General features: G+C 43.4%; 1 protein-coding gene across 7 annotated transcripts in view; it reads right to left on the bottom strand.

The window, feature by feature from the left end:
• Window positions 1-272: 272 nt before the first annotated feature.
• The window catches only part of NT5C2 (5'-nucleotidase, cytosolic II), a 107,734-nt gene continuing 84,486 nt past the window's right edge, over window positions 273-23,520 (bottom strand). For all 7 annotated transcript variants that reach the window (XM_044297943.1, XM_044297945.1, XM_044297944.1 and 4 more), the window contains 8 exons: window positions 21,702-21,743; window positions 19,476-19,583; window positions 18,249-18,315; window positions 17,332-17,502; window positions 13,579-13,630; window positions 10,136-10,196; window positions 5,239-5,415; window positions 273-4,380 (listed from right to left, as the gene is read on the bottom strand). In XM_044297943.1, coding sequence (XP_044153878.1) covers window positions 4,129-4,380; window positions 5,239-5,415; window positions 10,136-10,196; window positions 13,579-13,630; window positions 17,332-17,502; window positions 18,249-18,315; window positions 19,476-19,583; window positions 21,702-21,743 — 930 coding nt within the window. In that variant the 3' untranslated portion in view covers window positions 273-4,128. The remainder of the gene's footprint in view (window positions 4,381-5,238; window positions 5,416-10,135; window positions 10,197-13,578; window positions 13,631-17,331; window positions 17,503-18,248; window positions 18,316-19,475; window positions 19,584-21,701; window positions 21,744-23,520) is intronic.

Raw genomic sequence — 23,520 nt, 5'->3', positions numbered from 1 at the left:
AGTGGAGAGAGTGACCATTCGCATGCCGTGATTATGCTGTATTCAAGTAAAAAAAATAAAAAAGAAATATGGAAAGTGTCTTTACCATTCACTGGGACCCTTGCTCTGGTTGACATGCCATAAAATGTGAATCTCCACCTTTATCTACTATCATCAAGTCATTTTTAGGTCCATAGTTCTGTGCTTATTACATTTATAATATATCTTTATATTAATTATATGATTTTTTAGATACTGAGCCCTAAATCTTCTGCATAGAAAAAAAAATAACAGTACGCCTGTCCCTAGCCACCACTAGAGGGAGCTTAAATGCTTAGTTTTTTTTTTGTTTATTGTATAAACAGCAAGCAATCAGCTCCCTCTAGTGGTGGCTGTAGGCAGCCAGAATGACATCTTTTGAATCTATGTCTATGTGGGGTATTTGGAGCGGTTTATCAGAAAAATACGGTTTCGACCACTATAAAGATATATAAAATTTTAACTTAATTAGATACAAAATGCATTCCAGGGTGGACATTCACTTTAAGGTCCCAAGTCAGCACTGCTGAAGATCCATTTCCTGGTTACCTATGCATGCTGACACAGGCTGAGGTCCCATCACCGTTTAGCTTTCCATTCTCACAGAAAAAAAAAAAAACAGATCAGTTATGATCAGCTTGTGTCACTTCAGTCAGAGATCAGTTATTTTGGAACAGAGAAAATGTCCGGCATGCAGTACTTTCTCCCATCAAAAATAACTGATCTCTGACGGAAGTGACACAAACTGATCATACCTGATACTCAAAATAACGGATGCGTTTTTTAAAAAATTTCTGTTCTGACGGAGCATAACAGAAAGCTAAACGGTGATGTGAACTCAGCCTTACAAGCATGGCGGTATATAGCAGTGTGGGCCATCTTCATATAAGTTAAGGTAATGGGCTGGAGGCACCAGTGAACTTTACACTGAGAACCCAGAGACAACCTGCAGGTGGCTAGTTGTTGTTGGACTACAACTCCCAGCATGGAAGGAATAATAATGATATATACAGTAACATAATTGCTAAATAGATACATGAGTTTGTAAAAACTACTTTATGTAAATCATCTTAGTATAAAGGTAATCTGGGACTACACCCCAGACCTGCCATTCAGTCATAGCTCTAAATCAGTGATCTGCTACCTGTGACTCTCCAGCTGTTGTGTCAAGGCATGCTGGGAGCTGTAGTTTCACAATGGCTGAAGGGCCACAGGCTGCAGAGCATCGCTCTAAGTAATAAAGCTGAAGAAATACACTCTATTGGTCACTTTTAGTAAACAAAAATAATGCAGCAAACCGAATGAGCATGTGGTTAAATGCCCTGGAGGTCAACCGGATGCAGGGGCAAAGTATATATCTGCAATCATTAAACACATAAAAATAAAAAAATTAAATGGAAAAGAAAACCCATACAGGTTATATCTACAGTAATACAAGGACAGCTGCTTGTGACTGAGCATCCTAATGGCAGGATGGGAATACTACTGGCTCACGAGACGTTTCGGGCGGGTTATGTACAAACCAGAATACGGTTCTCCACAATCGTACCACCCGACTGCTTGCTATGGTCAAAACTTTTGACAACTAACAATGGATACAGGTAATTATTGTTATAAAGAACATCACATACCAGGATAGTCTCCCATGGCCAGATATACACTTGTACTCGGGCCCCTGAACAGTAGAGGGACAAACATCATTCAGAGAACATCTCTCTTATCCTGTGACCACATCGATACACGTAGCTACACAAGCTCAACTGATGGTCACCCCAGACGGTAAGTCAAGTGCACCCTGCAGAATCTACACCCTAGGGGAGGATTTTCTGCAATAAGAGACAAAAGATTCTGCAAAAGGTATTTTATGCTACTATGTTTGTAGTAAACGTAGTAGAGATAGGGTTTAAAGTGAATCTCCGCCTTGTAAAACCATGTTGTTTGGTCAAATTAAGATTAATTTAGGGGTAGGGACTTCAGATCATCCCCTAGATAAACAGAATAAAAAAATAAAAAAAGCCTTTTGCCTGCCTGCAGCCACCACTAGAGGGGGTTTATGGCATACTGTATGCAGTAAGCATCTAAGCTCCCCCTAGTGGTGGCACCATATTGGTCTACGCAGGTAATTTGGAGCTCCTATGAAGGCATATGAAGAAATTAATTAGCACATAAATGATCAATTTGGATTTAAAAAATAAAATAAAAATAAACACACAACAATAGAATGGTGTTCACTGGAGGACATTCACTTTAAAATGAAAAACAAATGTATTAAATCTGGTTTTGCTGCGAGTACTTAGAGAGTATATGCTGTGGGAGAGCAAAAGCTCAGCCGATCCTGGGCACTATCAGGTCTGGTGGCCATGTGTACAGTCGTATGCTGCCTCGTATAGAGCTGCTCCAGTAAGAAGGACTAAAGTATTTCTGCATGGTGCAATAAAACAATCCAAGACAGTATAAGCATCAACATAAAACCTTATAGTAATTCCAGCAGAGGTTAACACTAGTTTTTTTTAGAACTTGTCAAATAGCATCAACATAACAATCACAGCTTTAAAATTGAATGAAATTTGCTGTAGACTATAGAATTTACACCTCCAAGTCATCGGCAGAGCTGCGTGTAACCAGCAGAGGGAGCCGTTTTATGGGTGCAACTAGCACACAGCAAGTCATAGCTTCATCAATTGTGATGCCACAAATGTATAATCACTTATATGATCACTTGTCACATTCCAGGGGACGTATAAAAGGGCCCAAGAGACATGTGCCAAATTTAAAGGCGTCTGGTTAAGAAAACCCGTTTATTTTCAAATGCCCAATTAGGGACATTATGGTGGATTTGCCATCAACTGAAATTCTGGCATATCACTTACTGATTGTGGGGGTTCCACAAACCTCAGAGTGAAGGCCTAGTTAAAGCGGTGTTCACGTCACTGCTAGTTAAGGGTTACAATGAATTCATTCTTTTTTTCCCTGCAGAGCAGAACTCCTATCCATCTACTGCAAAAAAAAAAATATATATACTGCCCCATCCAAAGGAGCAGTTCCCAGCACAGCACGCGGATGGGACCAGCACTATGCAGCGAAACAGCTGAAGGGCACCCTTCGCTTACAGTTTTTGGGAACAGTTTCCAAAGGACACATCATGAAGTCATTGCATTTTTTTTTTAGCAACATGCCATCACTTATTAAAGTGTCCCTGTACTTTGGAAAAAGTTTTGATATGTCATAGGGACATATAAAATGTTTTGATTGGTGAGGATCTTAGTGCTGAGACCCCCATGATCCCTAGAATGAGGAGACAGAAGCACTCGCATAGCTTGCTCTCTCTCCTCGCTCCTTCTATTGAGCCGTCTACTTCAGCAAGGGCTAAGCAAGCTCGTCTCTCTCCTCATTCTAGCGATCGGTGGGGGTCTCAAAACTTTTGACATATTCCTATGAGATATCAAAGGCTCTCCCAAAGTGCAGTGCCACTTTAAGGAATAAATACCCAACCTTGATAAGCCTAATGCAATTTGCACCATTTTTTCAAATGGAGGTGCCCTCTTTTCTATAGGCACTATAGATAAATGAAGTAGAATGTTCTGAACGGCTTATAACAAATCATAGGCTGTGGGTGTCGGGCCGATGGTTTCCAATAGCTAAGAAAAAAAAGTTCCATGCTCTATTTATACATCAGGTAAAGGCTGTCCAACATAATTTGGTCATTGTGTGGGTCGGCTACTATAAGAAGTTGGCAGAATACCGCAACCAACGTCCACGTAAGGCAATCACATTACATATGTTGTGCCTGCAGGACACGAGTGCTCATGGGAGATTTGTGCCTCGTCATTCACAGACGACATTTCTCGTGATGGCATTAAATGTAAAAACTCTACAATATGAACACGAATCAGTAAATACTGTGCCATGTCAGATCAGTATCCATACCCTCCGGCAGAAATGTACAACCTGTGTTAATAAAAGTGACTCGAATTCATAACTATTGGACGGGATTAACAAAAATAGGGGAGAAAAATATCTTCTGTGTTCGCGGAAATTTGTTCCAAAAGAACAAAAGTTTCCTAGTATAATATTACAGTGAGCTCTCCAATATCCTCCTCGGGATAATACTTATTCTTCCTCCTCCTCTTCTTCTTCTTCCTCCTCCTCTTCGTCGTCATCCTCATCGTGGCAGTGTGTGATTTCTTGTGGTGTTTGCGGGAATAGGTTGGGTGGCTTAATTTCACTGATAGAGCGAGTCAGATGATGCCGCTTGAAATCAGAATCCTTGAAGTCTAACGAAGTGCGGTTCCGTGTGGCCATTGGTGACTCCGATTCGTTAATATCCACATGAATATGTTCCACTGTGGATTCGTGGGGCATCTAGAGGAAAAGAGATTTTAGAAGAACTGTTCGGGGTAGATCAAGAATTGCATGCTTAGACTAGGTTCACATCGCGTATGGTAAGGCCATTTGAAACATGAAGCCAAAAAGGTATGCCCCATATTATATATATATATATATATATATATATATGTGCAAATGTATTCCCATCCAGCAACCAAGAATAACATGTACAGTTTCTTATACAGTTCTACTAACTAGTTAAAAGGGTTTTCTGAAAATATAGAAAAATACCTACTGTATATGGGTCTGAATGTTTATCATCTTGCCCAGCTCTGTGCTGCACCTTTGTTCTGATGCAGCCAGAGCTTCCTGTGGGCAGGATTACCAATAACTACAGTTCCCATTATTCATCTCTTCTCTTTCAGGCACTGTCTATTTACAGCTGCCTGCATGCCCGACTATTAGTGTAAGGTAATGCTGTAATTACTTCCCATCTTCACACACACACACACACAGATCTGCTACTGTACAAGCTGCTACCCAGCATGAGAAACATGATCTCCCCCGTAGGCAGGAGTGGGAACAGTAGGGAGCAATAGGGATCATGTGGTTTGTGGCGTCTTCTACATCAGGGAGGGGAAGAGGGCAAATAACCATGTGTTCTATGTAAGGATGATAGACAAGCAAAGGATAAACACCGGGAGCATGGTCATGTAACCTCATCTGAGACTGGTACAGATGGTACATTAGTAATTGACTATTTATAGTACATGTAAATCATTTGCACATAATTTTGAAAGACCGGACAATCTCCTTACACCTGCTCTGGGTATAGGAAATTATTTGACTTACAAGTATCAGGTGGTACTGTAGGTGGAAGTTGTAGAGACTCACCAGAACATGAGCAGCTCTGAAGAGGTAGCTGAACGGGTAATACAAGAGATTGATGAATGAGGCGGCATAGAGGTCTGCGTAACGCATCACCTGACTTGCAAACAGAGTCTGACGTGAACCACTGCGGAAGAGGCTTCCCATCATCCCATAGCACATGTCCATGTCATGGGTGACTTTCTGCAGGAAACACAATGTGACAACATTTGTAAATGAATCATTTGTTTCTTCTATGGCAGTCCGTTCCTGGTACAACGCTCATCAGACACTACAGCAGAGGTCCCTGATCTTTTTATTTTACCTTAAGAGCCATAGTCAATTTTGAGACATGTTCGGGAGCCACATTCAACTCAGAAATGGAGAAGACACATATTAAATGTGGAGACACAAGAAAACATGAAAGTACATACTTTAGTGTGAAATTTAGTACTCTGCAGTATACGGGAGCTCCAGGCTTGTATTTTGTATTGCATTAAAACATACAGTAGATGAGACACCAGAGTACAGCCAGGACTGCTTGTTTTAAAGAGACGTCCATCTTTGTAAATAATTACATTCCTCAAGTAATTCTGAAAGAGCAATTTTTAGAGTTTTCTAAATGGTGCTGTTCCTCTGTTATTCCTCCTGAAAATGTATGAATAAACTGACAATGGGGCGTCACCCTTCTCCGCTGTCAGCAATGACTGGACATAGTCAGTGTAAGGATATGCCTTATTTACAAGAGTAAAAGAAATGCCCACTTGTGAATTCATTAATGCATTTCCAGAATGAGTAATAGGGGAACAGAGTTTTAAGAAAAGATTATTGAGAACTGTTACTTTATGGGGAATTCAAGTATTTAATAACACAGACCTGGCATGAGAGATGAGCATTATGTATCATAGAAAATAAGTCTACGTTCACACTCCGGTTTGCAGTTTGGCCGCTGTCGGGTGAACGGGGGCCCTATGCATAGATTTGACATATGTACAAATATTTTTATTGTCAATGTGAATCTTGGATTTTACCTTGATTTGGGACCCAAATTTCAGTTGTACAGACAGAAAGAAAAATCATTTACAGGCCAAAATCAGTGCAGCTAGAGGAGTCTTTAGCTTTGATTACGGCACGCATTCGCTGTGGCATCGCTTCGATAAGCTTCTGTGTTTCATAAATATTTCACCAAGATCTTGCATTGATGATGGTAGAGTCTGACTGCTGCGCAAAGCCTTCTCCAGCACATCCCAAAGTTTCTCAATGGGGTTAAGGTCTGGACTGTGGTGGCCAATCCATGTGTGAAAATGATGTCTCATGCTCCCTGAACCATTCTTTCACAATTTGAGCCCGATGAATCCTGGCATTGTCATCTTGGAATATGCCTGTGCCATCAGGGAAGAAAAAAAAAAGCCATTGATGGAATAACCTGGTCATTCAGTATGTTCAGGTAGTCAGCTGACCTCATTCTTGGAGCACATACTGTTGCTGAACCTAGACCTGACCAACTGCAGCAACCCCAGATTCATAGCACTGCCCCCACAGGCTTGTACAGTAGGCACTAGGCATGATGGGTGCATCACTTCATCTGCGTCTCTTCTTACCCTGATGCGGCCATCATTCTGGAACAGGGTAAATCTGGACTTATCAGACCACACGACCTTCTTCCATTGCTCCAGAGTCCAATCTTTATGCTCCCTAGCAAATTGAAGCCTTTTTTTCTGGTTTGCCTCACTGATTAGTGGTTTTTTTACGGGTACCCAGCTGTTCAGTCCCAATCCTTTGAGCTCCCTTCGCATTGTGAGTGTGGAAATGCTCTTACTTTCACTATTCAACATAGCCCTGAGTTCTACTGTTTTTCTTCAATTGGATTTCACCAAACGTTTAAGTGATCGCCGATCACGATCATTCAGGATTTTTTTCCCGCCACATTTCTTCCTCGAATATGATGGGTCCCCACTATCCTTCCAGTTTTTAATAATGCGTTGGACAGTTCTTAACCCAATTTTTGTAGTTTCCTTAGATGTTTTCTCTGCTTGATGCATGCCAATGATTTGACCCTTCTCAAACAGACTAACATCTTTTCCACGACCACGAGATGTGTCTTTCGGCATGGTTGTTTAAGAAATGAGAAGCAACTCATTGCACCAGTTGGGGTTAAATAACTTGTTGCCAGCTGAAAGATAGGCTCATAACTATTTGCTTAGTTAAATCCAGGTGGCGACTTTCTTTTTGGACAGGCAGTGTATATGTCCTGGGTCAGTTGGAGATCAGAGTGTTTGTCACATGACACAGCGGAGGATCAGAAGGGAGGAGATAACTCACAAATACAGTGACCGGTAAGAAGATCACCTCCACTACAGTTTGCATCATACTTTAACTGTTGGAAATTAAATTTTATCCTATGAGCAGGTGGAGGTTTTGGGCAAACCATGCACCATTTTCACATATCCTACACACTTTTTTTTCTTTGCTTTCCAAATTTGGTGAGAAAAGTCACACATTTTACCACTAAAAATGTCACAACTTAGCAGGTCAGTTTACACCAAAACTCATGAACTGCTATGGAATGCAGTATTGTATGGTGCCCACAGATACAAATGGGCAATTGTGTAATACTTGGCTGGACCAAGTTTGTCAGGACAGGACCATTCTGGGCTGGCTCATAGGGGATGCTTGTAATCATGAGGGAACCACGTTAACCCTTAGAGGACCGGGCGATTTTCCATTTTTGTATTTCACTCTCCGCCTTCCCAGAGTCATAACTTTATTTTCTGTTCACATAGCCTTATGAGGGGTTATTTGTAAAAAAAAAAAAAAAAAAAAAAAATCAAAATGGGGTGGTATTGGAAAAAAAAAAGTAAAATAAATTCTGCCACACTTCTGGTTTTTTACAGTGTTCACTATGCAGTAAAATTGGCCTGTTAACTTCATTCTCCAGGTCAGTACGATTATAACACCACACTTTTTTTTTTAATCGCCATATTCTGACCCCTATAACCTTTTTTGTAGTTATGCCTATGGAACTATGCGAGGCCTAATTTTTTGCAGGGCGATCTGTACTTTTCAGTGAAACCATTTTGAAGTGTGTGTGACTTTTTGATCACTTTTTATAAAATTCTTTTGAGTAGTTGAAGTGACAAAAAGAATTGCAAACTGGCCATTTTTGCACGCGACGATGCCTACAATGTGTATTTTTTATTTTTATTGGTTAAGTATTTTGATTTTGGGGAAAGGGGGGTGATTTGAACTTTTTATATATTTTTTTAAGTTACCCTGGGTAACCATGACTGGCAATCATTAGATTGCCCATTGTGTTCGTTGATGGCTATCAATATAACAAAACAGTGCTACCACCTAGTTGCCTGTATTGGTATATTCCACTAAAAGCTGCCGAAGCCTGCTTGAGGCTTCGGGCTATTACTGCCGTGTAATAGAATCCCCGATCTCAGCCAGGGAATGTGGTCACGGGAGTGCAAAGCTCCCGCTTCCGGCCTGCTCAGATGCCGTACTCACATTTGGCCATGGCATCTAAGGGGTGAAATGTGGAATTTTATCTTTAGAGATCTAGCTAGTTATGTGCATTATCTGCCTTCACATGAAGCCATGCTAGTGTCTACAGAATATGAACTCGCTATAGCTCTGTCTTCAGTACATGTCTTTTACCACATTTATGTGTTGTTTTACACACTTTTAGAGGTTTTGTACGCCTTGTACGACAAGGAAGCTTTACCTGCCGTAGAAGACGCACCAAAATTAAAGTAGTAAAGTCAGAGAGCATCAGCTCCTGTGATAAATCTGGTGCATTTTTAGATGTCTAGTCTTAGGCTACGGCTACACAGCAACATGTGCCGCATAACAGTAAGGGCTCATGCACACGACCGTGCAGTTTTTTGCAGGCCGCCCGTGTGCCTTCTGCAATTTGCAGAACGGAACAGAAGGCCCATTATAGAAATGCCTATTCTTGTCCACTTCATAATTTTTTGGGGAGCCACGTAACGGAGCAACGGATGCGGACAGCACACAGAGTGCTGTCCGCATCTTTTGCGGACCCATTGAAGTGAATTGTTCCATATACGGAATCAAAATACGGCCCGTATACGGAACGCAAAAGACCTTTGTGTGCATGAGCACTAAGTCGTTCGACTAAAGGGTTCAACTACACTGAGACATTTATTGTAATGATAATCTATGGTGTCACAACAGTCGCAAAAAATCCATCCAAGTTGGATTTTTATGCGACTATTGAGTCACAGTTGCAGCATGTCTCAGTGCGACACCATAGACTTTGTGAAAAAGGTGTGGTGTTTAAAAGTCCATGTTGCTTTATTCAAATATTCAATACATACAGGTGTGGAAACAGAATCTTCTAGGTTCCAGTTCACGCATTTCAGACAACTAAGCGTCCTTAAAGGGGTTATCCAATTTCTCAAAAACAACCCCAAATATGTGGATTCCCTCACCGGTAATATACTTACCCCACTCCCAGCGCCACTCCTGGTCTACGCACCGCCGCCGCTGCTTCTCCCTGCACACGGATGAAAACATCGGCAGGCGGGGACGAGCCTCCCTACCATCGAGGACATGTGTGGGGGGGGTTTGAGAAATTGGACAACCCTTTAATCATAACTATCATTATAACTATCATTAATCATAACATCATAGACTATCATTACAATAAATGTCGTGCGACACTGGTGCAACATGAATGTCACACAACACATGTTGCAATGTAGTTGTACCCCTTAGTCACGCGTGTAGCCCTAGCCTTAAGAGGGTGTTAGTGAATATTCCCCATTGTGCACAGAATGAAGCACTACAGTTTCTTCCTGACACTAGAACAGTTCTCATATATAGTCAGCTGCAGGGACCGGATATCACATTCACTGCAAATCAAACGCCATAAACAAGCTGGAACGTGCAATACCTTAATTCTCCTCTGGATGGAGCTGATGTCAGGCCTCTCATTGCTGCTACTGTCCAAATGCCTGCAAGTTAATGGCGAGAGGTTAGTGAAATGTTCCTGTGGAGTGATGAGTCTGACATGTTTAATTATGTTTAAAGAATCTGCTCCATCTGGACCGGGGCCGGGAAGTAATACACAGGTCAGGCTGATAACATCGGTCTACCTCAAGCTCCGTGAAATAATGGAAAATACTGAACATGACCAGTGAATTATCTCCAAGACTCTGTAATAGACCTTCCGCGTGCATCTGGGTCTGTGCGGCCACAAAAGGTAGGACATGTCACGGACTCATTGAAGTCAATGGGTCCACACCGCCAGTGTCCATGTTGTGTGGATCCACGGTTTGCGGTCTGTAAAATGGACGTGGTTGTATAAATAACCCCTCGTTCAGATAAGCAGATATTGTGTTAACACTGTGGTTGATGAGAAATCTGGTGACATGTCTTAATGTTTGGTGGGTGTCTGACCCCTGGTACTCTTTCAATCCCAAACAAGGGGACCTCAAGACTCTTTGGGCACTAACACACAGCGTGGTTGTGACGTGGACGCGCTGCGGGGACCGAACAGTCATGCAGACCGTTGCTGGCTTCTGTCAATGCAGACCACCCAGTATAGTCAGCCTGCATTAGGGCGGGTTCACATCAGCGTTATGAATTCCGCTATTGTTTTCCGTTGCCCATAGACCTCTATTATGACGGATCAAAACGGAATGCTTCTATACGTTTCCACCAGTTTACACCAAAACTCATGAACTGCTATGGAATGCAGTATTGTATGGTGCCCACAGATACAAATGGGCAATTTTTTACAGTGTTCACTATGCAGTAAAATTGGCCTGTTAACTTCATTCTCCAGGTCAGTACGATTATAACACCACACTTTTTTTTTTAATCGCCATATTCTGACCCCTATAACCTTTTTTGTAGTTATGCCTATGGAACTATGCGAGGCCTAATTTTTTGCAGGGCGATCTGTACTTTTCAGTGAAACCATTTTGAAGTGTGTGTGACTTTTTGATCACTTTTTATAAAATTCTTTTGAGTAGTTGAAGTGACAAAAAGAATTGCAAACTGGCCATTTTTGCACGCGACGATGCCTAAAATGTGTATTTTTTTTTTTTTTTTTTATTATTAATTAACTTTTTATATATTTTTTTAAGTTACCCTGGGTGACCATAACTGGCAATCATTAGATTGCCCATTGTGTTCGTTGATGGCTATCAATATAACAAAAAAGTGCTGCCACCTAGCTGCCTGTATTGGTATATTCCACTAAAAGCTGCCGAAGCCTGCTTGAGGCTTCGGGCTATTACTGCCGTGTAATAGAATCCCCGATCTCAACCAGGGAATGTGGTCACGGGAGTGCAAAGCTCCCGCTTCTGGCCTGCTCAGATGCCGTACTCACATTTGGCCATGGCATCTAAGGGGTGAAATGTGGAATTTTATCTTTAGAGATCTAGCTAATTATGTGCATTATCTGCCTTCACATGAAGCCATGCTAGTGTCTACAGAATATGAACTCGCTATAGCTCTGTCTTCAGTACATGTCTTGTACCACATTTATGTGTTGTTTTACACACTTTTAGAGGTTTTGTACGCCTTGTACGACAAGGAAGCTTTACCTGCCGTAGAAGACGCACCAAAATTAAAGTAGTAAAGTCAGAGAGCATCAGCTCCTGTGATAAATCTGGTGCATTTTTAGATGTCTAGTCTTAGGCTACGGCTACACAGCAACATGTGCCGCATAACAGTAAGGGCTCATGCACACGACCGTGCAGTTTTTTGCAGGCCGCCCGTGTGCCTTCTGCAATTTGCAGAACGGAACAGAAGGCCCATTATAGAAATGCCTATTCTTGTCCACTTCATAATTTTTTGGGGAGCCACGTAACGGAGCAACGGATGCGGACAGCACACAGAGTGCTGTCCGCATCTTTTGCGGACCCATTGAAGTGAATTGTTCCATATACGGAATCAAAATACGGCCCGTATACGGAACGCAAAAGACCTTTGTGTGCATGAGCACTAAGTCGTTCGACTAAAGGGTTCAACTACACTGAGACATTTATTGTAATGATAATCTATGGTGTCACAACAGTCGCAAAAAATCCATCCAAGTTGGATTTTTATGCGACTATTGAGTCACAGTCGCAGCATGTCTCAGTGCGACACCATAGACTTTGTGAAAAAGGTTTGGACGTGGACGCGCTGCGGGGACCGAACAGTCATGCAGACCGTTGCTGGCTTCTGTCAATGCAGACCACCCAGTATAGTCAGCCTGCATTAGGGCGGGTTCACATCAGCGTTATGAATTCCGCTATTGTTTTCCGTTGCCCATAGACCTCTATTATGACGGATCAAAACGGAATGCTTCTATACGTTTCCGTTTAGAATTCCATTTACAAATTCCGTTATTTTCATGTTATAATTCATTTTTCCCCACTTCGAGGTTTTTAAAAACGCGAGAGGAAAAAAAAAAACTGCCCATTTAAATTAACAAACAGATTTCCCTTTAGAACCAATAGAGATGGTTTGCAAGTCTTTTCCGTTCGTTTTTTGGGTGCTGAATACGCAACAAAATCCAGTTGAAAAGACTACGTGAAAATACCCTTGATGGCTCCGCGGCGTTGAGGGTGCTGTGTGGCCATTAACAATCCAGGCCAGCTAAAAAATTGTGCAGTTCTCATTAGTTTATAGGAGTCAGCTGAGTCCTGCACGGCCGTAAGATACTAGACTGCAGTGCCGCCATGTCACCACTCCTGACATGTCCTTTGTAATAAACACTCACTTTTGCCCTATGAAATAATAATTTTCAAGCATTTTTTTCTAATAATTCTTATTATGTGCCGTTCCTGTGTTACTCCAGCAAGTAATGTCAGGAGAGGTGACAGGTCCTCTGTATAGGGATTGTCCAGGCTACAGATATTGATGGGCTATCCCCAGGATAGGTGATCAATATCAGATTGGTGGGGCACCCGTGATCAGCTGTTTCAGGGAGATTGCGGTGCTGAAAACTCAGATACCCAGTGGAAGCTGAAGGCTCCGTACACCGTCGTTTCTGGCGCCCATTCATGTAAACAGGAGCTGAGCTGCAGTACCCTGGCATGGCAACTACACCGCGTGCGGAGCCTTCTGCATCCAGCTACATATAGAAATTGTATAGTTTCCAGTGCCACAGCTGATCGCTGGGGGTGCCAGGTGTTAGACCCCCCCCCCCCCCACTGATCTAATATTGATGACCTAACTTCAGAATAGGTGATCAATATCTGTAGCCCGGAGAACCTCCTTTAAGTAGGTCAATTTTGTTGATTTTGTACCGATGACCTAAAGATGCAAAATCTTGAACTTCGTCTACACAAATTTTGGTAACCGATGACACATCCATATCCACCCCATGTTGTTACTTACTTATAGAGTTCTGCCAGAAAGATGTCCAAGCTCTGGAGCTCTTCAAAAAGGGCTAAACCAAATAAAATAAGAGGAGCACATGAAGCACTTGACATAGGTAATCCATGGACACTAAATAAAACATGGTGTCTATCATAGGCAAAGACAAAAAAGAGGCGTTGGAAAGTAAAAAAAAAAAAAGCGCAAGAGCTTTCTATTGCACAAACACCAAAATGTGAGGATATGAAGGGAGACAAACTGGCCGAATCATGACAAGCGCAGTCTGGATGGATCTCAGCTACCACAGGGTCTACTACTTCTACAACTGGCAGGTCCCTCTGGTAGCCAAGGACAAAGAGCTCTGCCATTGTGCAAGCTTGACTGGACATGCCGCTTGTAAAATGACAAGTCGGTGAGCGTATGAAGCGGTGTCAGGCGACATGTATGACGTGGGGACCAAGGACACGCCAGGGAACAGCCAAGACAGGGGAGGAAACAAAGCTAAGGGCGAGACACGAGAGCAAAAGAAAGCGGATACGAGAACCAAAGAGCGAGAAGAAAGACACCGTACATGTGCGTATTTAAATATATACTGGTAAAAGATAACATTTCGTTGGAAGCAGCACTCGAGTAGGATTAAGGGGGTAAAAATTAAATCTTACTTTTGGCATTCAGCAAAAAAGGTGGTGGACTCTTGATGAGGCACCTCATGCACATGTGATGCTGCAATCCTATGTAGGGTTAAAGTTCCTCTGGGTGACATGAAAACATGTCCTGCACAATATAAAGATTTTAACCCTCACCCTGCACTTCTCCGGCAGGGCTCATCATCGGACTGTAACCAATATGCAGATATATACTGTAGTCACTACGTCACTCGCTGACCTGCCCCTTCTTCCCAGATGGACACATTACGAATACAGAAATGGACTAAAATGACTGCCAGGCTTACAGTAAACGATACAAGCTCTATGGGGAGGAAAGCTTCATCTTTAAAGGGGTGTCTGGCATATTAAAAATGTAAAAAAAAAAAAAAAAAAAAGTGTAAAATGATAAAAAGTCACACTCCCTTTACTGGTCCTCCGCTGCTCCCGGTACAATTCCTCCAGCTTCTCTACTGATCTCTACTTTCTGGTCCCTCTGGACACTAGAACATGGCCGCTCACTCCGGTGAGTGACGAGCCGAGTGTCAAGAGAGACCAGAAAGTAGAGACCAGCAAGAACCTGGGAAGTGTCAGAATGGAGCAGCTAGTGACTGGTAAGGGTAGTAATGACTTTTATTATTATAGAATAATATATATATTTTTTTTTATTTAATCGGCTGGACAACCCCTTTAAGTAGGAAAACTCCATGTTGTTTCTGCATGAGGACACTGTACTGTACATTACCATGTTCTGGATTGGGTGATGTTTATGGGGGTGGGGACCCCTTCTCTATGATGTCTATATGAACAGGCATTGTTAAGATGGGATAACTTTTAAAGGGGTGTTCCAGCTTTGGACCCGGTTCTGTACATACACTCAATTCCAATGAAGTGGTTCCTCTCACAATGCTCCCGTTCTCAGGCCTGTACGCATCTGGACTGGGTCACGTGCGCAACTCTGACCAACCATTGTGCTCAGCAGTCATGTGTCTCTAAGCGGCCTGTGATGTGTATAGGCCTGGGACTGGAAGCGCTGCCGAGAAGAGCCTCTGTGCTGGAACTGACTGGTGGGGGTACAGCACGGTACTGGCCAAATGTAAAAGGCTGCCTAAAACGTGGGAATTTATCATTAGGTTCACCAGACATGTCAGGAGAGATGACAGGTCCTTTGTGACGTCAAAAAGTTTCAAACTGCGCATTAGCAACTTTTTCAACGCCACCGGCACAAACGTTTTTGTGCAAGTAACGTTTCTCCGCCAGCCTCAGCGGCAAGGGGGGGTGGAGGGCAGGTAGCCCCGCCACATTTATCATATTCTATGCCTGTTTTCTGGCTTAGAAGAATGCTGAACACTCCCCCATCCTGGGGCTGCCATAGATGTCAGTTAAGGCCCACAGACTGCCGGATGCTGCGCCTAATTACGCCTCATCATAATTCTGGTTATCGTAACCTGGCGTTTTACAATTTTTTCAGACATTTTTTTACATTGCCAGAAACTTGCCAGAAACTTTTTTTTGTATGCACAAAGATGGGGCACATTTACCTAAGACTGGCTTTTTACGCCAGGCATAAAGGTTAGTAAATTTGTTGAGTCCCACAGCCCTGGCACGCTCCCACTCCGCCCAACTTGTGAACATGGCATAAAACTGGTCATGCAACAAAATATTGACTTTTTAGTCAAAATAGTCGCAAGTCCCTTAGTAAATGTGCCCCAGTTTTTTTTTTGTTTTTTTTTTAAAACAAAGCCGATTACGGCTAACTACTGATCTGACTTTTTGGCCAATGCTGCCACCTCCCCCACCTCCTCTGGATTTCACCCTGCTACACTGAAAGGTGTAAAAATTTGCAGAAAGAATTGACAGGTTGCAAATGTAAAGTCCACACTGCATGTTAATTTCTGCAGTGTGTGAATGCGATTTCTTACACGGTGCAGCTACCGTAATAAGGTGAAGATTTTCAAATCACAAATCAGGATGGAAAATCTGCACTGTACCCTTAATGCTGGATTTCATGTGGGCCCCAAAAAAATAAAAAATAAATTAATAAAAAATAAGCCATTTAAGATTGCTGACAGATCCCATCCCTTTCTGCTGCGTTAAGATGATCTGATGACCCCCTCAATGAATGTCCAGGGCAGCATGCAACATTTTTGTTCTATGCATGCAATTGAGCATAATTCAGAGTTTGAGGGTATTAGGCCTCGTGCACACTGCCGTATTACAGATCTGTGGTGTACGGATATGTAATATGGCAGCACGATGGCTCAGTGGTTAGTACTGGTGCCTTGCAGCGCTGGGGTCCTAGGTTTGAATCTGACCAAGGACAACATCTGCATGGAGTTTGTATGTTCTCCCCGTCTTTGTGTGGGTTTCCTCCATCACTCCATAGACATACTGATAGTGACCTTAGATTGTGAAATAAATAATAGTAATACATTTAGGTTGAACATTGAGGATTCATATGGAATCCATGAGCTAAAAAATAAAATAAAAAATGGTTGCATGTTCCACCGTGTGCCATGTTGCAGAGGAAGCTAGGCTTCTAGGAAAGAACATAGGGCATCACGGAAGGACCATACGGTGACACACGGGAGTGTCTGTGTACCACTAATCTCCACAATGTGGTTTTCATAATGAAATATGTATAAAGAAGAGGCAGAATTGCTTCTGTCCATCATACAAATCGACATGCAGAGACCATTCACAGGCCTGCTCCCTTACCATAAAAGCTTGTATCAAGTCCCATTAAACAAGGGCCTCCCAGTAGCATAATATGACCCTACAGCTGAGCATGAAAGCAAAGCATGCATCCTGTCATATCTAGGCCCTTCCCCACAAATAAAATACTAATAAACATAAAACTCTGTACACTACGATTCTGACTTCTCTAGAAACACACAGATTTAACCAAATGTTACCACCCCCAATGCCCAGACTATAATACCCTCATCTACCACCCCACTGCCCCGCATTAAATCGTATCACATTATAAATGCATTAGCTGCTAAATTCACTCCAGTTAAATGATGCTAAAAATTAATTGCTAGCTTTGCTGCCTACGCTCTAGAGTAGTATAGCCAGCGGAGGAGATCTAATTATCACTCTAGCACTAGTATGGTTTCAGGTCCCTTACAGCTTTTGTCGGTCCAGACGTGAAGCTCCTGTGCCAGCTCAGGAATAACTAGGAATGTTCTCCAGCCCTGACGCTTCTTGGACTTCAGAATGTCTCCAAAGATGTGATCGCCAATATACAGGATATCTTTCCCTTTCGCTCCGAGCAGGTCACACACGATATCGGAAGAACCTAAGGAGAGAAATGTATTTTGAGCACCTGCATAGTGAGACCAACTCAGCCTGATGCACTTTGTGTTTTATTGACCACCAGAAGGTTCATGTGAAAGCCAATTAATGGGGGAACAAAATGTATAAGGTATTTAAAGGGATGTTACCATCTGGAAAAGGGCTTGAAAATACCTAGGATGGCTTCACTCAATGTTTGGTGGGGGTCTGACCTCTGGGACCTCCACCGGTCTTGAGCTAGAAGGGTCCACAGCCCTGATTGAGCTCTGTAGCCTCTTCACAGTCTTTCCCTGGAAGCTAACTGAGCAGAGAAAGTGAACAGGTCCAGCTGTAGAGAAAAACAGTTAAGGAGCCAAAGCACCGAAACAGCTCTACGGACCGCTCATTATCAAGATCAGTGGGGAGGGGGGATCATGGAGGTCCACCGATCATAAAGTCATAGCATATCACCTTTCAAGATGGGAATATACCCCCTTTAATACTTTTTTGGGGGTACACATAAAAAATCCCTTGGATTGCAGGTTCACATTCGCCATGTTGGCTATCAGATAAAAAAAATAAAAACTTCTAATGCTCGATTATAGATGCGACCGCTGCAGTGCACATATCTATAATCCAGGCTGGGAGTTGATACGTTCTACTGGTGTCATTAGCTCCAGACTGGGTTTGGACCACAATATAACAGTTTCCCATGCCTATGTTGTAGGTGAGTTTTAGAAGGCACCACCAGGATCTACAAGTGGTGCATACCTCCAGAATAGACAATGCCATGTTGTAATGGTCCGGTGTAGGTGCCAATCTTCAGTTTGCCAGTGTTCTGTGGATGAAAAGCACATTTTAAAAATAGAAACACAGAAGATTGACAGCAGAAAACGACCACAAGGGCCATTTAGTCTGCCCTTATATTATCACTTATCTTAGGATAGACACATGTTAGTTACAAACTACCTTCATTAAAACACTGCACCCAGCATGTGGGCAGACTACAACGGTGCGGCCATCTGAAATGTAAGAAAAACCTAACAGTCACCCTGGAAAGTCCAGACACTGATCTACACAATATTTCAATATCTACCAATAGACAATGGACTTGTATAAAATGAACATAATCTAATAATAGCGCCGACATATTCCGCAACGCTTTACAGACAATCCCCAATGGAGTTCACAATTAGCGTTGAGGATCTCTATACAATATTAATCTAAAATTGTGAATGAAGAGACTTCGGATCTAGCATCCAAAGCTCGATTCATTCAACATTACTCACAATCTAAGTTCCCTATCAGTATATCTTTGGGAGGAAAAAAAAAAAAAAAACACACAAACACAGGGAGAACATACAAACTCCATCCAGATATTGTCCTTTGTCACATTCGAACCCAGGACACCTGTGCTAACCACTGAGCCACCATGCTGCCTAAAATTCAGTGTTAAATAGGCAAGCCAGAGGAAAAGAAGCTCCCACTGAGGTCAACACATTAGAACTTTTCGTAGCAACTAGTAAATCAGCTTCATATGGGATTGTCTTCTGCTGGACCTCAGGGGAGGATTGTTAGGTACCCTGGTGGGTCAGCTTGACCCAGTGAGGTTGTAAAAAAAGACAAATCTGACCAACATTATTAGCAATGCGGTTCAGCACGAGTGGCGTAACGCTAACATGGTCCATCAAGCCACATGCTGCCCCACTTTCTGGCCTTCATCTACAGCAGGGAGAGGACAGTATCTATTCAATAAGCTTTTCTTTCTCCCAGCTGAGGATTACAACTAGAACTAAATAGATGACATCCACCACTTTCCAGGCCATTTTCCTTCCAACCCCTCTCCAAACTACTAACTATAGATGACATAACAGCTTTGTTTTTTTACTTCTCCTTTGGGCGAAAGCTGCCCAGATGTGTGGGTTCTTTTATGGAGATAAGCACATTTGTTGTACATAATAAGAAACGAAGGAGGAAAACAGCAAGAGCAGCACTTACAGTATCTACTTGTCTCAGCACAGTTCCTTCTCCAAAAAATAGAGGTTTTCTTGCATCTACTAAAATTAAGTCAAAATAGGACTGCCAAGGCCTATGAGGAATCCCGGGCTGCAAGAGAAGACGCCAGAGACAAATTACCGAACCATTAGTTACTTCCAGGGTAGGCAAAGAAATCCCCACAATGAAATGCACCTGGAATAAAGCCATTTAGCCTAAAGCAGATTTACATAAAATACAGGCTGTATATGTGTTTTTCCGCAAAACTCACTTATCACTGTAGGTACCTGTCTGCATTTGTTTATAAAATAACTTTTTACCTTAACGTGTTTGTCCAGGATTTCCTCCTAAATCTTACTCCTCCTTCCCCCGCCTGCCTGACCTGTGAAGGACAGCATACTTAGGCCTCTTTCACACGGCCGTAGTGTTCCCTTGGCCGGAGGCGGACCAATTCACTTGAATGGGTCCGCAAATCCAGAGATGCAGTGCGGAACAGAGGCATGGAACCCCACGGAAGCACTATGGAGTGCTTCCGTGGTGTTCCGTTCCGTGCTGCCGTTCTGCAAAAAGATAGAACTTTGCGGAACGGACCCTATTCAAGTGAATTGGTCTGCGATCCGCATGCAGCTTTGCCACGGTCGGTGCCCGTGCATTGCGGACCGCAAAAAGATAGGGGGCATGTTTTTGACTTTGGATAACCCCTTTAAATATTGAAGGCTTATCCTATGTCATCCATATCAAATCAGTGGGGCTTTGACTCCTGACACCAGCCGTTTGAGTGCTGTGATTTTTTTTCCTTGTATATCAAGCACAGGGCCATACATTGTAGAAGAAAGGCCATGTGACCAACAAACGCGACATCACAGGCCTGAAGAAGGTAGAAGTAGTAGTAGAAGTCACCACTGCACTCACTGACTATAACTCAGCCCTCCAGCTGTTGCAAAACTACAACTCCCAGCATGCTTGGACAGTCTACAGCTATTAGGGAATGCTGGGAGTTGTAGTTTTGCAACAGCTGGAGGGCTGCAGGTTGAGCATCCCTGGTCTACAGAATCTTTTCCCTACCATTAAGCACCAGACAACATTTTAAGTCAGAGTGCCAACCATAACCTCTCTCTTCAGGCCTAAAAGGAGACTGCACTGCTTCCTGAGTGCTGCGACCCTTCAAATAAATGATTGGCAGGATGCCAGGAGTCAGACCCCTATCCTTAAAGTTGTCTCACTTCAGCAAATTGCATTTATCCAGGGCCGTCTTTACCAAGGGGCAAAAGGGGCAGCTGCACCTGCAGTCCAGGCATCGTACTGTTAGAGCTGTGAATGTGATCTAGGACCTTAGATGACATCATCACCATGTGACCAGTAACCTAGCAATATTACAGGTCACATGGCTATGAGGTCATCACAGGTCCTAACAGGAGTGTTGCAGTAGAAGTTTGGAGCTATTTTTGTGAAGATTACATAAGAAAAAGGTGACAGGGGCTGTTATGCTAATATACTGTATACTACTGTATAGTGGGGTGCTGTATACTGTGGGGGGGGGGGGGCTGTATACTGTGGGGGGCCTGTATAGTGTGGGTGGATTCTTCAGAACTGGAAGTATTTACAGTCATTCACTGTACTCTACCAGATGTGTGGATTTTTTTTGTGTGTGTGTTGTGGTGGAGGGCGTGATTGCCTGCTAAGGTGTGGGAAGGCGGGATCCAGGGGGCCCCAAGTAAATTTTTGCCCAGGGTCCAATCAATATTAAAGACGGCCCTGCATTTATCATGTAGACAAAGTTAATACAGGGCACTTACTAATGTATTGAGATGGTCCATATAGCCTTCTCTGCTGGCTTGATTCGTTTTACAACCACTGGCAAGTACGACCACTGCAATCCAGAAAGGCCAGCACCTTTTCCTATAGTGTGCAAGTACGACCACCGCTGCTGGATTGCAGGATGGTCGTGACCATGGAAACGAGCAGTGTATAATGTGATGGAAAACTTAATCCAGCCAGCAAAGAAGGCAATATGGACAATCACAATACATTAGTAAGTGCCTTGAATGAACTTAGTCTACATGATAAATGCAACTTGCTGAAGCCAGACAACCCCTTTAAATCCCTCAAAAGCCCTTCCAACTAGATTAGAGCTGTATACAGTAAGCATCAACTGCTTAATATTCACATAAAAAAATGGCATTCACAGATACAGAGAAAACATCATGGCTCCATGCTGTAATAACATACCTTTGGGCCATGTTGGAAGTCAAACAAGTAAGTCATAATTTTCTAGAATAAAAAAAAGGAAACATTTAGTTCAATATCTGCATCTATGTGCAGTAATGAGATGAGGGTTGGATCTGTGTGAATTACTACTTAGGCTACTTTCACACTTGCGTTCGGAGCGGATCCGTCTGGTGTCTGACCAGACGGATCCGCTCCTATAATGCAAATGCTTGCATCCAAACGGATCCGTCTGCATAACTTGTTTTTTCAGATCTGATTTTTCACTTAGTGAAAACTCAGATCAGACAGTATATTCTAACACAGAGGCGTTCCCATGGTGATGGGGACACTTCAAGTTAGAATATACTAAAACTGTGCACATGACTGCCCCTTGCTGCCTGGCAGCACCCGATCTCTTACAGGGGGCTGTGATCAGCACAATTAACCCCTCAGGTGCCGCACCTGAGGGATTGATTGTGCTGATCACAGCCCCCTGTAAGAGATCAGGTGCTGACAGGCAGGAGGGGGAAGACCCCCCCTCCCTCCCCTGTATTTAACACATTGGTGGCCAGTGCGACCCCCCTCCCTCACCTGTATTTAACACATTGGTGGCCAGTGCGACCCCCCTCCCTCCCCTGTATTTAACACATTGGTGGCCAGTGCGGCCTCCCCTCTCCCCCCCCCCCCCTAATTAAAATGACCGACCCCCATCATTGATCATTGGTGGCAGCGGAGAGTTCTGATCGGAGTCCCAGTTTAATCGCTGGGGCTCCGATCGGTAACCATGGCAACCAGGACGCTATTGCAGTCTTGGCTGCCATGGTTACTTAGCAATAAATAGAAGCATTATACTTACCTGCGATGTCTGTGACCGGCCGGGCGCTCCTCCTTCTGGTAAGTGACAGGTCTGTGCTATAAGCAATGCGCCGCACAGACCTTTCACCAGAAGGAAGAGCGCCCGGCCGGTCACAGACATTGCAGGTAAGTATAATGCTTCTATTTATTGCTAAGTAACCATGGCAGCCAAGACTGCAATAGCGTCCTGGTTGCCATGGTTACCGATCGGAGCCCCAGCGATTAAACTGGGACTCCGATCGGAACTCTCCGCTGCCACCAATGATGGGGGTCAGTCATTTTAATTAGGGGAGGAGGGGGAGGGGAGGCCGCACTGGCCACCAATGAATATAATGCTGGGGAGGGGGGCTGCACTGGCCACCAATGAGTTAAATACAGGGGAGGGAGGGGGGGCCGCACTGGCCACCAATGAGTTAAATACAGGGGAGGGAGGGAGGGGATCTGCCCCCTCCTGCCTGGCAGCACCTGATCTCTTACAGGGGGCTATGATAAGCACAATTAACCCCTCAGGTGCGGCACCTGAGGGGTTAATTGTGCTGATCACGGCCCCCTGTAAAAGATCCGGTGCTGCCAGGCAGCAGGGGGCAGTCATGTACACAGTTCTCAGTATATTCTAACTTTAAGCGTCCCCATCACCATGGGAACGCCTCTGTGTTAGAATATACTGTCGGATCTGAGTTTCACGGTCTAACTCAAATCCCATGGTATATTCTAACATAGGAGGCGTTCCCATGGTGATGGGGACGCTTCAAGTTAAAATATACCATTGGATTGGAGAAAACTCAGATCTGATGGTATATTAATAGGGACTCCTGACTTTACATTGAAAGTCAATGGGGGACGGATCTGTTTGCAATTGCACGATATTGTGTCAACGTCAAACGGATCCGTCCCCATTGACTTGCATTGTAAGTCTGGACGGATCCGTTTGGCTCTGCACGGCCAGGCGGACACGAAAACGCTGCAAGCTGCATTCGGGTGTCCG

This window comes from Bufo gargarizans, chromosome 6, assembly GCF_014858855.1.
Source record: "Bufo gargarizans isolate SCDJY-AF-19 chromosome 6, ASM1485885v1, whole genome shotgun sequence".
NCBI classification, from domain to species: domain Eukaryota; kingdom Metazoa; phylum Chordata; class Amphibia; order Anura; family Bufonidae; genus Bufo; species Bufo gargarizans.
The sequence above is the reverse complement of the archived record's forward strand: the minus strand, read 5'-3'. Positions and strand labels throughout refer to the sequence as shown.